General features: G+C 52.6%; 1 protein-coding gene across 2 annotated transcripts in view; it reads left to right on the top strand.

Moving 5' to 3' along the window:
• Grik3 (glutamate ionotropic receptor kainate type subunit 3) overlaps positions 1-16,311 on the top strand; it is a 222,676-nt gene that overhangs the window by 166,780 nt on the left and 39,585 nt on the right. For both annotated transcript variants that reach the window (XM_052718078.1, XM_052718079.1), the window contains exons 8-10: positions 1,784-1,891; positions 5,195-5,308; positions 13,913-14,116. In XM_052718078.1, the coding sequence (XP_052574038.1) occupies positions 1,784-1,891; positions 5,195-5,308; positions 13,913-14,116 (426 nt within the window). The remainder of the gene's footprint in view (positions 1-1,783; positions 1,892-5,194; positions 5,309-13,912; positions 14,117-16,311) is intronic.

Raw genomic sequence — 16,311 nt, 5'->3', positions numbered from 1 at the left:
TGCTGGGGAAGTTGAGTGACATCACCTGTGGGGTCGTGTCTTATGGAACCACCTCTCTGGCTAGCGCCATGACTCCACTAGTGATGGGCCCGCTACTCCAGCATGAGAATCGAAGTTCGAGTCCCCAGCACCCACATATAAAGCTGGGAGCAGTGTAGCTCTGTAACGCCAGTGCTGGGAAGGCAGGCAGATGGGTCCGTAGAACTCCCCGGCCTGCCATCCTAGCTCAATCAGTGAGCTTCAGATTCAGTGCAAGATACTCTCTTGAAAATATAAGATGGAAGGGCTGGAGAGGTGGCAGGTAAGAGCTCTTTCTGTGCAATGCTAAGGACCTGAGTTCAAATCCAGCACTCACATAAACGCTAGGTGTGGCTGCACTTGTCTGTAGCTCAGGCGTTGAGGAGCAGACAGGTAGTTCCCAGGAGCTTGTTCATCAGCTACCCTAGACAAGAGGGCAAGCTTCAGGTTCAGTGAGAAACCCTGTCTGAAGAGAATATGGTGGAGAGCAATAGAGGAAGAGAACTCTCGTTTCCGCATGGCCATGGGCACCCGCACATGTATATGCAATACACATGTTTATATTATTATCGCTACTTTTATTTTAAATAAGATGGAGAGTGACTGAGGGGAACATCCAACATTGACCTCACACATCTGCATACACATGCACACATTTCTCCAGGCACACATGTACAAACCCACAGGAAAGGTAGACCACACACCCTGGTGTGCACAAAGAATGACTGCTCTGGACCCCCAGAAAAGAGACAGTCTATAATATCTAACACTGGCAAATCGGAAGGTAGCAGGACTCCACAATAGATGGGTAGGAATGGCTGTGGACTCATCCAAGCACAGGCCGTGGCCAGACTGGCCCACCCTGGCCTAGAAAACAGTCTGTAGCCGGGTGGTGGTGGTGGTGCACCATCTAGCACTCGGGAGGCAGAGGCAGGCAGATCTCTGTGAGTTCGAGGCCAGCCTGGGCTACAGCATGAGATCCAGGACAGGCACCAAAATTACACAGAGAAACACTGTCTCGAAAAAAAAAATAGTCTGCATTAAGTCATACCTGCCTCTGTCTGTGTTAATGACAACAGAATGACAGAAGTTGCCATTTACCCAGGGCCTGCATTAGCCCAGGCTCTTCTCTTTGTTTTCCCTGGCTTATTTCACTCTCACATTTTGGAAATATGAATACCTTGACTAGTTCCATTTTATAGCCAAGGAAACTGAGGCAGAGAGTACTCTAGGTCACAGAGCTAGTGGAGTTGAACCCAGCGTTTGGACCCCAGAGTTCTCAGCTGTGGCGTGGAGCTGCAGCAGCAGGTTGAGGGACTTTGTGCCTCTCTCTCCCTCTGTGGGGGTAATGCTCCAAGGATATGGCTCTGTAAACAGAGCCTACTGGGCCTGTAGGCATTTCTATCTCTTTGTGGGTCTCATGTGCTCCAGCTCTGCTCACCTGCCTCCCTGGCCCTCTCCAGGGATCTGACACGGGCTCCCCCTTCCCAGGGCTTCGAGGCGGGGGCTCGTTTGAGCGCATCCAAGATCGATGTTGTACACGAGAAGGTGCAGATGTAGAGCTGGCTAAAGAGCGTAATAGAATTTATGGAAATCGCTGGCTCGCACCACAGCCCGAGCAATGATGGAGGTGATTATTAATTAATCATGGTCTTGGGGGAACAGTATCAGTGCAAGGAGTAATTAAAATGAAGCATTGTACAGTTGTACCGAATGATGATTTATGAGCCCGAGGAATTGCCGCTCTGCCCTCTCCACTCCGCAGGCTCAATGGGAAGGATTAACTGGACGGATTGTTTTCAACAAAACCAGTGGTTTGCGGACTGATTTTGATCTGGACATCATCAGCCTGAAGGAAGATGGCCTGGAGAAGGTGCGTAGGCTCCGGAGAAGGCTCCGCAGAGGACCAGGGATATTGGAAGTGCCTTCCACAAGCTCCGGGCAGAAGGGAAGGTCCACTGCAGGCATCCCCTGGAGACGGAACCGACCCAGCATGCCCTCTGCAGAGCTGTGGGCTCTAGGAGACCCTAGGGTCCTGTTACACCTGAAGGTGCCAGGTTGAGTGGTCTAGCTAGAGCAGACGCCTACGCCATCACTTGTGAGCTAGGCCAGTCAGGGAAACACAGTCAAGGCATGTGGCACAAACCGACTGTCTCTAAGATCCTGCAGGGCTGGCTCAGGGATAAGGACATATGTGTTCTTAAGTTAAACTTTCTAGCCTCCACAGATTGCCTGACTTGGGGTAGTAAACTCATGGTCCCTGGAGACATTCAAGCAAGTATGGAGAGATTGCTTGTCTGGGACACTAAAAAAAATCCTTACCCCAAAGAGATTTTTAAATTTTGGGACTCTGGGCTCCCCGACAATTCCAGCTTCTCAGACCACTGATTCCAACATTTGGTCCAAGAAAGCAGTCCTTTCTAGACTTAGGGCCTCTCATCTGGCCAACATGGAAATGTTCTAATGAGGCCTTCTCTGGTCTCCAGGAACCTTCAGCGTGTGCTATTAAAGTCAGGCTGCTATGCCAAGAAGGGGCTTTAACCTGAGGCCCCAGTTTTCAGCATCTGGAGGAGCCGGCAGCTCAGCCACACCCATCCCACTGCATCTGGTCCCTGGGAGCCATCTGAGTTCCCCTCCAGCCCTGAGATACAGCATGTATAAGATACGGAGAGCAGTGACCAGGAGACTAGAGGGTCCTTCAGGGTAGACTCCTATCCTCCCTCACTGTATGCACGGTTCAGCCCCTACTGAGGCCTCTTCTAACACTCTTCCCTGCTTTCTGCCTCCCTCATCCATCCTGAGTGTACACACCGACGGAGCATCACCAAGCCCAGCTCTGCCCTGCCCATGGCTCCCCAGTTCCAAGTCAGTATGCTGCAGCCCTTCATTGGGGCCTTTGAGACTGAGAGTGTCCTCAGCTGGCCTCCCCACCCAGCCCAGTCTCTTCTGCTCCCTGAAATGCCCCGCAGTTGACTCATGTTCCGGCCCTCCAACACTTCTGAGTGTGATCCCACCCTGGTGCCCTTGCTGTGAAAGTGACATCTGTCCTCCCAGACAAGGACCAGGCTCTGTTGGCCTCAAGTACTGGCCTCCATATACCTATGGCCATGGCTCCCGGATTCTCTCCTGTGTCCTCCCATTCACTGTATAGAGAGGGGTGGCCAGGAATCCTCATGATTCATCCACAACTACTTCATGCCATGGGTGGCATTAATTCCCAAGGACAGGGGCTGAGACCTCGTTTCTAAAATCACCGAGGCCACTCTTTCAGCCCCAGGCACACACTCCGCGAGTTCCATCAGTCTTTGTTTAAGTTCCCCAGTGATGGAGAGCAGCCCCCGTCCTGGGTGGTGGCACAGCTGTCATGGTGCTCACAGGTGGCTGTCCTGCTAGTTTTGCCCTCTCAGCCACTCATCTCTAGGGACAACGTCAAATTCTAGGGATAGTAGATATATGGCACACATGCCTTCGCTTTCCGCTCCTGTGCCCGTGGCAGGCATCAGTAATTGATCACTGGAGCACTCTTTCATCTGAGCCCACCCTGCAGCATCTATCTCCCAGCAGCCCTCCAGGCAGCTGGTACAAATTGACCGTAGCTAATACTCAAGGAAAACTCTATTATCCCTGGATGGAGGTTGGCCTGCAGGGTGCCCACCAGAGGCTCCCGGTCATGGCCACCTGGGCCTGTGAGCAGACAGCCTCTTCACTCCAGTTCTTCCATTCCCATCATGCCCGGCATCTATCAGGGCTTAGAAGAGCTTGCCGGCCTGAAGCTCCCTGCTGTTCACACACCTCTGGACAGATGTTTGCTGAGTGCCTCCTGCACCTAGCCCTCTTGCTCAGCACCCAGCCCTCTGCTCAGCATCCCTGCACTGAGCTTGGCCCACTTGAAAGAAGAGCCTCTCCAGTCCCATTTGCCCATCTCCTCTCCTCGTGGCCCCAGTGGTCCACACAGGCAGAGAGCGCGCTGAACCCCCCACCACAGCCACGGCCTCTCATTGCCTTGTTCTGTTTGCTAAGCTGGGTCAGAGCTGATCCAGCTAGCTCCAGCCGGTGGCTTTGGGAGGATTAAGGCAGAATTACCCAAGCATAATTACGTATCTTCCTGCTATCAGTTGTGCACAGCTCTCTGAGTGGGCTGTTTGCTCTTGGCCTCTCTGTTTAATTGATTAGGTTTTCTGAGTACCCCCAACTGGGCCAAGGACAGAGTGGGCGTGCTGATGCCTTCCCTGAGAGAAGAGCCAAGATGAGGCCCAGCTGGGCGGTTTGCTCAGAATGCACCTGCAAGAGGCCCCGGGGCTTTAGAATGACTTATAAAAAATTGATTGCATTTATTTATTCATCGTGTGTGCATGTATGGAATCACGCCACTGTACACCTGTGAGGACCAGAGGACAACTTTCAGGAGTCACTTCTCTCCTCCTACCACGTAGGTCCTAGGGACCATACTCAGGTCATCAGACTTGGCAGCATGGGCCTTTACCTGCTGAGGCGTCTCATTGCCCTGGGATGACTTTTAAACCTTACCTCTCCTTCCTTGACTTTAGCCTCTGACTTGATATTGGCAAGGATGCTGTGAGGAGGCCAGGCGTATACGCCCATTTTAGAGGGGAAACCGCAAAGCCAACTGCCTTCGACCTTAGTGCAGCTCACAGGACTTCCATTATCACCCAAAACAGCTTCCCAGGCTGGCCTGCTGCCTGTTCACCCAAAGCTCCCTCTTCCCTAAATCCACAGACGTGGAGCACTTCTCCCTCTTCCCAATGGGGGCATCGCCTGCATTCCAGGGTGAGCGGGCCTTTGCAGGTGTCTGGCCTGGAAGGGACCCATTGAGTAAGCAGCTGTGTGCCCAGTGTCTTGTCAGGAGGAGGCCCTGGCCTAGCCTGGGACCCCTTGGCCCTTCTGTCCCTGCTGGGTATCCACTCTGTCTCCCAGCTCCCTGCAGCTCCTCTGCATTTCTCCTTCAGCTGAGCCTTTATCAGCAAGAGGAAAAGGAAAGATTCGCACCTGGAAGTCTCCTCGGAGGAGGGAGGGCAGCGGGTTGTCATCAGAATCGTTCACTCAAAACACATCCTTACGGTGACAACAGCGATGGCCGTGATGATTGGAAGCAGATGGCCTTGTTGGTGTGGAGAAAGGAAGGACTCAGTACCTGTTTTTTTGTCTGTCCATCCAGGTTGGGGTGTGGAGTCCAGCTGACGGTCTCAACATCACTGAGGTTGCCAAAGGCCGAGGTCCTAATGTCACCGACTCTCTGACCAACAGGTCGCTCATTGTCACCACTGTGCTGGTAAGAGCCTCAGGCCCTGCTAGAAAGGCTGTCTGACCTAGACATGGACTGGCCTGGCCATCTGACCTAAGAAACCCCTCCATCCCCTACCTGTTACATCTTGGGTACCCCTTAGGAGGCTCCCAGGAGAAAGTAGCAAAGTGGATCACAAGAAAGTAGAAATTTCCAGGAAGGTTCAGAAAGCTCCTAGAGGGAGGTTGGAACCTGGGACCTCTCCCCGTCCCCCGAGAGAAACCTGTGTTTGCTGTCTCACTTACCTGCACATCAGAGTCCCTGCATTCTCAGTAGGACCACAGAAGAGTGACTGCTCGTCACAGCTAGGGGACTGCTCTCCCACCTCAAGTCCCTGGGCCAAGGCCCTTCGCGTGAGCCCCTCCAGCTGAGTCGGGTGCTGTGGCCACACCAGAGAGCCCCAGGAGACGGTACACATGCCACAGTGCACAGGGCTTATAAATCCCGAGAGCCGGAAGCTGCAACCCCTCCCCTTGGATAGAGCCACACCCCATCTTCTTTTTGTGATGAGTCAGTGGGTCTCATCTTTCCGGGGTACTTAGATGTGGGCAGCTCCCGCCTGCCTCCCCAGCTGAGGCAGTTTAGCCAGGGTTCTCCACGCCGCTGTCCATTCTCCTCCTGCCCTTGTTCTCCCGACGACTCCAACCAGGGAGCGGCTCATGGACTCTCCCAGGCTCCCTGCACCTTGCAGCCTGCAGCCACTGCCCTCCCCTTACTGACCGGTGCTGTACCCATTCTTCGGTGTGCACCCGCCTCCTGGGAGACTACCATGTCACAACACTGCTCTTAGGGACAATTCCCTACTTCCCCCAGGGCTACCCTTGGAGAAAGGAGCCTCACCACAGCCAAGCAGAAGCTGACCCCTTTGAGAACAGTTCTGGCCCAAGTCAACCTTTTAGAATATAGCAACTAAATCTGTAAGACCCATACCTGGAGACCTGGGCTTGTTCCTCTACACAAAAGCCATGTTGCTGCATTAGGATTAAGGAAGCCTTCCATGGATGAGGCCTGGAACCAACCAATGGGAGCTTCCCATGGTGTTTGGATGGAGGTGGCTTCCCCTCCGTCCCCTCCTGAGGCAGTTCAGCCAGGCCAAACTAGACCAGCCTCCCCTCTACTGTCATGGTGCCCACCAGGCATAGATTCAATGGCTGGGTGGTGGGCACCATGAAACAGTGAAGCAATTATAAAATACCCCCCATTCTTCCAGGAATCTCAAAGACTCTGCAGTACTATACATGTTGAGGGGAATTTTAAACAATTGGTCTCATCTGCAGCCCCCAGGTTCATGGTCGCTGAGAAATCCCATTAAAGCCCAAAGAGATTGAATGAGTGTTGTGGACAGACCGCTGACAGAGCCACACAGGAAGAGAGCCAGGGAGGGGTCATCCCGCCTTTAGGGGGCAGGGCAGTGAGAACCCCAGGGGTCTTCCAAATAATCATATAACCTTCTAGTCTTTAGGGATCCACTTTTTATTAAGGAGGCAAATACTAAAGCCGTAAGTCAAAAAGAGATCAACAGGAACAGGAGAAAAACTAACGTAAAAGATAAATGGTAAAAATAAGCAAAAAGCACCCAGGGACTTACGGGAGACTGATGAGCAATTAAAGGAATGTGGATGTGGATAAAAATAGGAAAGATAAAGGGCAGAAAGAGGGGAGCTAAGTAGAAAGGTGGAGGGGGGAATAATGAAGGTAAGGAGAGAGATAAAAAGGAAAGATATTAAGAAAAATTAAATAATTTACAGTGCTGGCTAGACAAGGTAAAAAATGTTCAAGCAAAAAAAATGTCAGAAAGCAAAGGGATGAAAGTGTGACAACGCTAAAATATAAAAGGGTAAAAATAAAATAATAAAAAGGTGGTAAAAGATTAAAAGCAGAATTGCATGAAATGTGAGATATAAATAAAACACTTTTTGCAAGGCAAGATTAAAACGAGGTGAGAGAAATATGATTTAAGAGATGAGGAGGAGAGATGATTACAGGAGCTGAGGGGAGGCCGCCACCAAACAAGACTCCAAAGGGAGCATGCGCTAAGGACTCCCCAACAGGATGCGAAACCCAGCTGCCCTGGAAGGCCACTGGGTCACTTTTCACTGAAATGGCAGCCGCTCTGTTTCAAGGGTGTGGAACTGGCTTGGTGGTGAATGCCTCTCAGGAGGCAGAGGCAGGTGTATCTCTGTGAGTTCAAGGCCACCACCCTGGCTACATAGTGAGTTCCAGGATAGCTGTCCACCCCACCCCACCCAACCCCACCCCACACACAAAGAGCATATTCTGAAGAGGCACAAGGTCTTTTTCTTTTCTTTTCTTTTCTTTTTTTTTTAAGAGCTGAGTCGGAGCCGGGCGGTGGTAGCGCACGCCTTTAATCCCAGCACTTGGGAGGCAGAGCCAGGCGAATCTCTGTGAGTTCGAGGCCAGCCTGGACTACCAAGTGAGTTCCAGGAAAGGCGCAAAGCTACACAGAGAAACCCTGTCTCGAAAAACCAAAAAAAAAAAAAAAAAAACCAAAAAAAAAAAAAAAAAACAAAGAGCTGAGTCGGGCAAACAACCTATGCTCTTGACCTGTCAATCTTCACCATAGTAGCATTGGTCCTCAACTTGCTGGGCTCACTCCATCACCAGAGGTCCCATCTCCAGAACTGGCTGGCTTCCAGGAACCCCAGGAGGACATGGGGGGAGATAAGCCCTCTTGAGTCTTGGCTCCTAGCCTGGACACAGTTCCATCTGTCCCACTGCCCCTCAGCCTCAAGTCAGCTGGGTAGAAATGGCCCAACAGCTCTTGGGCACCTGTAGGAACAGGGCATGAGCAATAGCTAAGAGCAGAGACTTTGGAGTTGAGTCCTGGCTTCTCTGTTGACATAGTATGTGGGCCTGGGACTCAGCTTTCTTGCTCTGTGCCTGTGGCCTAGCTGATAAGGAAGACATGGAAGTGATCACACCTACTTCCTGGAGTGGAGAGGGTGGATGTTGACAAACTCATTGCGGGGTGAGTGCAGTTATTGTAATGATTGCTGTTGATCCAAGACCCGGTGAACTCAGGTTGACTACAACACACCAACCATGTATGGCCACAGACCGAGCCCTGAACTTCACCAAAGGCAGCACAGTCAGAGCGGCGATTCCTGGCAGCAGGGCACATTGTGTTATGAACTTTCAGTTGGCACTGGAACATTTTTCAAGCCCAGTGAGCTCTCCTGTGTAGACGAATTTCTAAACGGTCTTATTAATAGAAAACACCAAGCCAGATATAGGGGTGAAAACCTGAGAGAGATCAGGGAAACAGTGAAAGCCACAGCTAACCACACCTCACCAACTTTGGAAGCTGAGGAGGTTAGGAAATAGGTTTCCCTATTTCCCTGATCTCTCAGGTTTTCACTCCTATATCTGACTCCGTGCTTTCTATTAATAAGACTGTTTAGAAATTCGTCTACACTCCTGGGCCTACCCGCCATCCCCCACCCCACCCCCATTGCTCCAGGTTTACACTCTGCTGTATAGTTTTAAGACTTACCACTTCCACCCAGGACCTTCTCAGAGCTCTAGCCTCTCAGACACAATGCCCCAGCTCAGCCTCTGTGTCCTCCCCTCCCTTGGCCACAGTCTGAGCTCCTGGCCCTAGGATCAGGCTAATTACCTCTCCCTGGGACAGCCACACACATCCTAGGGAGTGACTCAGCCTGGCGCTGGCTGAACTGTCCTGGTTGAAAACTTAGCCCCTTGCTTGGCTTGCCTATATGCGGGGCCAGCACCTCCTGCTGAGAGCACAGGCCCCTGCCTGTCTTGCCTTGGTGTTGTCAAGGCAACCACACTTTGAGTGACAGGCAGGTACCACGGCACAGGATCAGAACATCAAACTGTTCTGCCCCCAGGGGACCGGGACCTGGAGGTGAGAACCCTGATGAGAAGGGCACCTGTCTTCCTGGGATGTGGCAGGCCACAGCAGCCTGTGTGGGCTCACCAACCCCATCTCCTGCTCTCACTGTTCTTAACCTCCGGGGTTAGGTACTCAGGGTGCCTTGCCCTGAACAGACAGACAGACAGGTTCCTGACTGTGCCCTCTGGCCACTCAGAGCACGGGGCAGATCCCCATTCCAAAGCTGGAAGGCTACCCCACCACCCTCCCTGCAGGCCCAGCCTCTCTTCTGCCTCTGCGCTTCACAGTCTCATGAAAAATGCATGCACCCAAACCTCAGCTCACACCGAGAAAGCTCACGCAACGTGCTCCTGGGGCCCTGCTTTTGAAGGTTCAAGGTACTTTCGGCTGTAGATGTGAGTGGTAATCGGGGTGCATGTGGGTGGGTGTGAATTCTTGGGATGGGCCACGAATGGCCTCTGGGTACACACCAGTGCAGTGTACACATTGTGACCCACATAGACTCAACTGCCAGGCAAGCTGGGCCCCAGCACCCAGGGCCCGGAGAAGGAGAAAGCCAAAGCCAGAATGAGGACCAGGAAGACCAAGCCAGGCCAGGGGCCGGTCTGGATCCTCCCACTAGAGAAACGTGACTCTGAATGCCCTGTCTTTTCTCTGCTGCAGCAGCCAAGCCATCAGGTCTAGGTTCTTGGTCTGTGTCTAAGCAGGGTCAGATAGGCAGCACACAGAAGAAGCACATGGGCCATATTGCCAGTGTGCACACATGTGCACGTGTGCATGACCGTGGGGAGACCTGGCCTAAGTCGGGGCACTCGGGCCCAGCTATTGGGTGGCTAATCCCTGAACCCTTCTCCTCTGGGGGTTGCCCCCTCTCTGCCTCCTCTTGCAACCTTCTGGCCCTGTAACTAGGAGAAGCTTAGCTCCAGGCCTGGCTTCTCTATTGCTAAGTGATTGTAGCGAGCCCAGATGGAGAGCCTTGTGACAGAAAGTGGGGAAAGGTTATTTTTCTGGACCCCTGTTTTCGGTGACTTGCTGAGGAGAAATATTACCCCTGGTCCCACGGCTCTTCTCCCGGAGCAATAGGAGAGCGTGAAGTTATGAAATTGAGGGCACCTTCACTGAGCAATCGATTAGCAGCTGAGGAGCCGGTGAACTGGCTGTCTGGACATTTCCAGTAATAAATTGTGAAATAGTCCATGAATAAGTAGTCTCGGAGTTGAGAATTACCCCCTAGGAAATGTTGCTGGGCTGGAGACGCATTACTAAGGCGAGCACCATTTTAATGCCCTGGGCTTCAGCTGTTAAATATGTATGCCATCCGCAAAGCACTTCCCGAAATTAATGGCATTTTGCAGCTGCTCCGAAGGCAGCGTATTTAGATGGAGATGTGTAGATTCTGGGGCTGTGGCGGCTTCACAAATGAAGTGCTAATTTTAGAGGCTAAGGCCAAGGAGAGGCGTGGAGGGGGCAGGTCAGGAAGGGAGCAGTCTTAGGGGCTTTTCCCAAATGATTCCCTCCACTCCCCCTGGTAGCCATGATTGTTACTGTTTGATGACACAGGGTGTGGTCTCTGAGAGGGACTGGTCACTGAAGTGACAGGCCAGTCACTACACAGGAAGAAGGCACGAGTGTGAATAGTAATAATAAGAACAATAATAATAATATTGGCAGCTGGCATGTGCCAGGCACTAAGGGCTTCTCCCAGGTGGGTTCATCTTATCCTTATTCCTGTTAGGATAGGTTCTGTCAAAATCTCCATTCTACATAAGAGGGGCGGGCATCTCTCCCCATCCGGGCAATTTCCCTGGGAAAGATGATACCTTCTCTCTAATTCTTTGCCTAATTTAAATAAGGTCAGGGCCGGCAGGTCCTGTGGTGCAGCTTGTCCACTGCACAAGAGCACCCATCGAAGGAGTAGGTGGACTGACAGCCCACCCAAGCCCCGTGCCCAGGGTGTGGGGGGCACAATTACCTGGGGAAGGGTCAATGTTCCCTTGCCTCCATTCAGCCTGAGCCCCTGACCCAGGCCCACATGGGCTTCCCTCCCCGGTGTGGAGCTGCTTGTCTGGCTCCTAGCTGCGGGTAGCACCAGAGGCCCTGAGGTCTAGGATAGGGCTAACCCAAAGGTCCATGTTTCTGTGTAATTAGACCAGAAAGCATTGTAATCAGGCTCCCTGGATGGTCAGAAGCCCCTTCAAGATGCAGACTCTCTCTCTGGCTCTTTCTCAGAAGCCCCTGTAGGACTCCTGAAAGCTTGAGTAGACGGGTCATAAGGTAGGGTGGTACAATGGCAAAGACCAGGGCAGAAGGACAGCCCACCTGCCACAGCAGGAGCCTGGATTAAGGCAATGATGGACATCCAACCACAGTCACCAGAGCCTTCCACTTCCCACCCTATCCCAGGGGCTCATGGGGGCAAGAAAAGTGCCCGGTCAGTGGGGAGAACAATGAGACACCTCTCTAAGTATGTACTGTGTTATTGTGGGTGTGTGTTCCATCAGTGAATGGCTCTTGGCTAGGGGTAGGGGAGTTTAGACAAGAGCAGGGTGCCACAGTGGGTGTGGGGGAAGGTGGCTCACAGGCCAGGGCAGAGGATGGGTCAGGACTGAGGTCCAAGAGATCAAAGTAGGCAAATGGATGGCAGCTCTCAGCCTGAGTTCAGGACCTGCAAAAGCTCAGGAGAGTCTGAGCCTAGGGGGCAGAAAGGAAAGGAGCTCGGAGGAGTGCTGATTGGTTGGGTAGGTCGGAAACTGAACTATTTATTGTCAACTGCTGTGTGGCTTTGGGTAATATGGTGACCCTCTCTGAGTCTTTCTCTTCCCGTATCAAATGGGGATAAGAACATCTATTTTGCATGCTAATAAGACTTAAACAAAACGAAATTACGAAAGTTGAAAATGGTGCATGGTACACAGTAGTAATTCAACAGATGTGGAGTTTGCAGGTGGCGGGGGAGGCGGTGGTGGGGGATTCAGATCAGCCATCCCCAGACTTCACCGTAGGGAGCTACAGGTGGGGTGGGTGCTTGAGGCCCACAGAATCCTGGACTTGCATTTTTTCCTGGGTTCTGGGGCATCTGGATCTTGCCACATCTGAGCATCTCCAACTGGATTCTGTCGGTTCGGTCCTCCCCCTGGGCTTCCCGCCTCTTCCCCTAGTTTTTTGTTTGTGGTGCAGCCAGGACTGTGTTCCTCAGGAGTCAGACAGTGCTAAGCCTTACTCTACGCCTCGCAGAGGCCTCCCAGCACCTGACACAGGACAGGCATCTCTGGACCCACAAACTGCCTTCTTGAGGACCAGCTGACCCCTGGGAGAGGCCCTGCCACATTCAGAGGGAGCTACTGCTGGAGTCAGTGTTGGTTCACGGCCAGGTCCTGACTTGGGGCACTGATGGGACCTTGAGGACAGAGCAGTGTCAGGAGCAGTGTCTGATCCGCAACAAGTCGGGAAGGCGCCATATCTGCTGAAGGGCTTTGGCTGTGCCGCCCTCCAACTTGAGTGGACACTAGGCTCGCCACAGCTCCTGCCTCAGTGGGTCTAGTGTGAAGCCCAAGAGTGATTTCCTAACAGGTTCTAAAGTCAGGCTGATGCTGGCCTGGGACACTGAATCAGGTAGTTCCTGCCCCACCACTTGATAGCTCTGGTTTCATTGGCACTTAAGTTAGTCAGCACCAGCAGAGCCCTGTCCCCTCGTGCTGGGACCATCCCTGCAGGTGCCATTGCAGGGCACCAGAGTTGGTTTTCAGAAAACGGACTTGCCCTCTCCTTGCTTCCGGGATGTTGATTCAAGCAAGCCATTTGAAATGTTTTCAGAAACAAGACTCCAGGGCCTGAGGAGATGGATGGCTGTTGGTAAAGTGCTTTGTGGTGTAAGCAGGAGGCCGGAGTTTGAGCCTTAGAACCACATAAAAAGCCAGGTGTCGTGGCTTATGCTTGAAATCCCAGTGCTGGGGAGGCAGAGGCGGGAGGGCCCTGGGGTGCTGCGGCTAGCCAGTCTAGCTTACTCAGCAGGCTCCAGGCCAGTGATAGACCCTCCACCCTCCACCCCCGCATCACAAAAACAGGGTGCATGATGGTATGTGATAGCCACTCCATCCCACTGAAGCAAAGTGGACGTCAAGGGTTTAACTCCGATTACATGAATATGTGTAACTTTCTTTTTACAGGGATTTTTCTTTTTTTGTTAGGGTCTCACTATTATCACCCTGCCTGACCTGGAACTCTATGTAGACTAAGCTGGCTTCAGACTGACAGAGATCCTCCTGCCTCTGCCTCCAGAGTGCTAGAATTAAAGGCACAAACCACCATGTCTGGCTAGGAGAACATTAAAAATATTTTCTACATTTAATGCTTGTTAGTTTTTTTTTGTTATTATTAAAGTGGAAGTAATAAAAAAAAAGTTGATGATACTTGAACAATGACACCCAAGTTTGGCCTCTGTCCTCCACACGTCCTTGCACACATATGCACATGGACCCATTCACACACGTACCCACTGAACGTGTGTGTGTGTGTGTGTGTGTGTGTACACAAGAGCCTAGACCAGGTGTGGGGCACATGCCTGTAATTCCAGCATTTGGGACGTGGAGGCAGGAAGATTAGGGGTTCTAGGTCACCCTTAACTACTTAGAGTCCTCGAGGTCAGCCTGAACTACAGAGCTTACCCCCACCCCAGCCACTCTGCCTAGCACCCTCTCTCCCTTCTGTCCCCACAGGAGGAGCCCTTTGTCATGTTCCGCAAGTCCGATAGGACCCTTTACGGCAATGACCGCTTTGAGGGCTACTGCATCGACTTGCTCAAGGAGCTGGCGCACATCCTGGGCTTCTCCTATGAGATCCGGCTGGTGGAAGATGGCAAGTACGGGGCCCAGGACGACAAGGGCCAGTGGAACGGCATGGTCAAGGAGCTCATTGACCACGTAAGCTGGGGCTCGGGCCTGGAGGCTGGGGTAAGGACAGGGTGGGACGTTCTAGCGAAGTGCCATTTGAACATCTGGGCACCCCAGCAGGTGAAGATCTAAGGGCTGGGACGATGGGGGTGAAGGGTGTGTTCTTGGGGACCGCTCAAGGTCTTGCCTAGCCTGGGCTGTCCACCTCCCAACATCCCCACTGCATACACAGGTTGGGCCCTCTGATGATGGGCCTTCCCCAGGCATCTTTGGTGAGGTTGCTGTGGAGAGAATTCCTGCATCTTCTCAGCCTTTTGCTCCTTGAAGGATGTCCCAGCCCTGGGATTGAGGAACCTCAACAAACATACTATCCAGCTCAAGGACATGAAAACAGATCTGTCACGTCTTCTGGTCACTGTGGGTCCATTGGTGACACAGATGACTCAAGGCGTGGGCTTAGGACTGGCCTGAAGGGGTTAGTAAGACTACACTGGGCAGCACCAAGAAAGAGCCTGTCACTGTGCCTGGGACAGGGGAGACCTGGGGAGTAAGGAGCCATGCAGGCAGAGTGAAGGGGGAGAAGCCCATGGGAGGAGCCTGGGTTTGCTGAACATGAGGGAAAAGATGAGGAATTCATAGGCCAAGAGAGGAATTGGGGCCCTCAGCTGTGGGTACAGGCACGTCACCTAGCCTCTGAGCACCTTCCTCCTCAGCGAAATGTGCAGGTCACTGCAACCCCCCCTCACCCCCACCAGGAGTGCTGGGACAGTGGTGCAGGGCCACAAGTACCTGTGTTTACGAACAGCAAACATACCCTCCCTCTTGAAGTCCAGGCTCAGGACCAGCAGATCTGAGGTTTGAAAACTAGCTTTTAGGGTTAGCATGTGTATAACCTAGGAAGTTCTTCAGTACACACACACACACACACACACACACACACACACACACACACACACACACACACACCAGCTCCATGTCTTCCTTTTGCCTACAGGAGTAGTTAGTAGTTGCCAAGGCCACTAAGGAAGGTGTGGGAATATAACCAGGTACTGTGTGCCAGGCTCACGGGGCACAGATGAAAGATTCCCCACCTTCCGTCTCAGGGTCCTTAGCAGTACAGAAGCAATAGCTCTCTGGAAGAGAGCCTGCCTGCAGTTAAAGGAAGCGAGGACCAGGTCTGCCCTGGATGCTCTAGACCTGCTCTCCCCCCCATCCTTAGAACAGCCCACTGAGGCAGTTAGAGAGACTGAGGCAGAGGCAGCAGAGAGATAGGATCCAGGCCTCAGATACCCGGGTGTGGACTGGATTCAAAGCAAGAGAGTCTTAAAGGCGATGTGCCTAAGTGGTCCTGGACTTTGATCTCTCTAGAGAGACCACACTGGCCCAGAGCCAGGACAGAGGTGCACTCATGGCTGGCACAGGCTCCAATGCCCTGTAGGGTCCCTGGCCTGGCAAACACGGTCTGTATGGAAGCCTGGTGGGAGGGAGCGACGCTGAAGAGCCCATACTGACGCTGCCACGTGGTAGTTATGTGTCCCTGGACGGTCTGAATGTGTCTGTCCCCTTACCTGTAAAGGGGGATGACACGCACAGAACTTGCCTCCCAAGGGTACTGTGAGGACTCGGTTAGCAGGTGTGCCTGGTGTAGCTGGCAGAGCATCCGTCCTCGATGCCACTGTTTTCATTTTTATCCTCACAGTTGTTCCTTGGAGACCCAAGGAGGGAGTTGTTCGGGACTCCTTTTGTGTCCCCAAGCTCCAGTTTCCTGCCTCCACAGTGAGAAAGATGATAACTGTCTCCACTTTTCCCTGCCCACTGTGAGGCTAGAAAGAGACAATGGATGGGAAGGGGGTTCTGAGCTACAGGCTTCCATGTAAATGGGGAACCGTGTTGTCATTGTTATTAGTAATAACTGTAATTATTATGGAAATGAGCCAGCAGGAACCGGACGCACCTTCTCCTACCCGCTCCTCCAAGCCTTGTGGTGGGACTCTGGAGCCTGGCATTTGCAGAGGGAATATGAATGGAGAGGACAGAGCTTCTGGAAGAGGGATAGCTAAGACCACATGTAGAAGGGGCTGAACAGTCAGTCCTGCCACCACTGCGCCTTGGTGGCCCACAAACTTTGAAGAGCCGACTTTTTAAAGGGACGTGATGAGAAAGGCCAGCAGCAACCAGACCCTCAGTGCCCCTCAACTGGGGAACCACTGGGAACCTCATCCACA

This window comes from Peromyscus californicus, unplaced genomic scaffold, assembly GCF_007827085.1.
Source record: "Peromyscus californicus insignis strain IS unplaced genomic scaffold, ASM782708v3 Scaffold_5__1_contigs__length_169319896, whole genome shotgun sequence".
Lineage (NCBI taxonomy): Eukaryota > Metazoa > Chordata > Mammalia > Rodentia > Cricetidae > Peromyscus > Peromyscus californicus.
The sequence above is the reverse complement of the archived record's forward strand: the minus strand, read 5'-3'. Positions and strand labels throughout refer to the sequence as shown.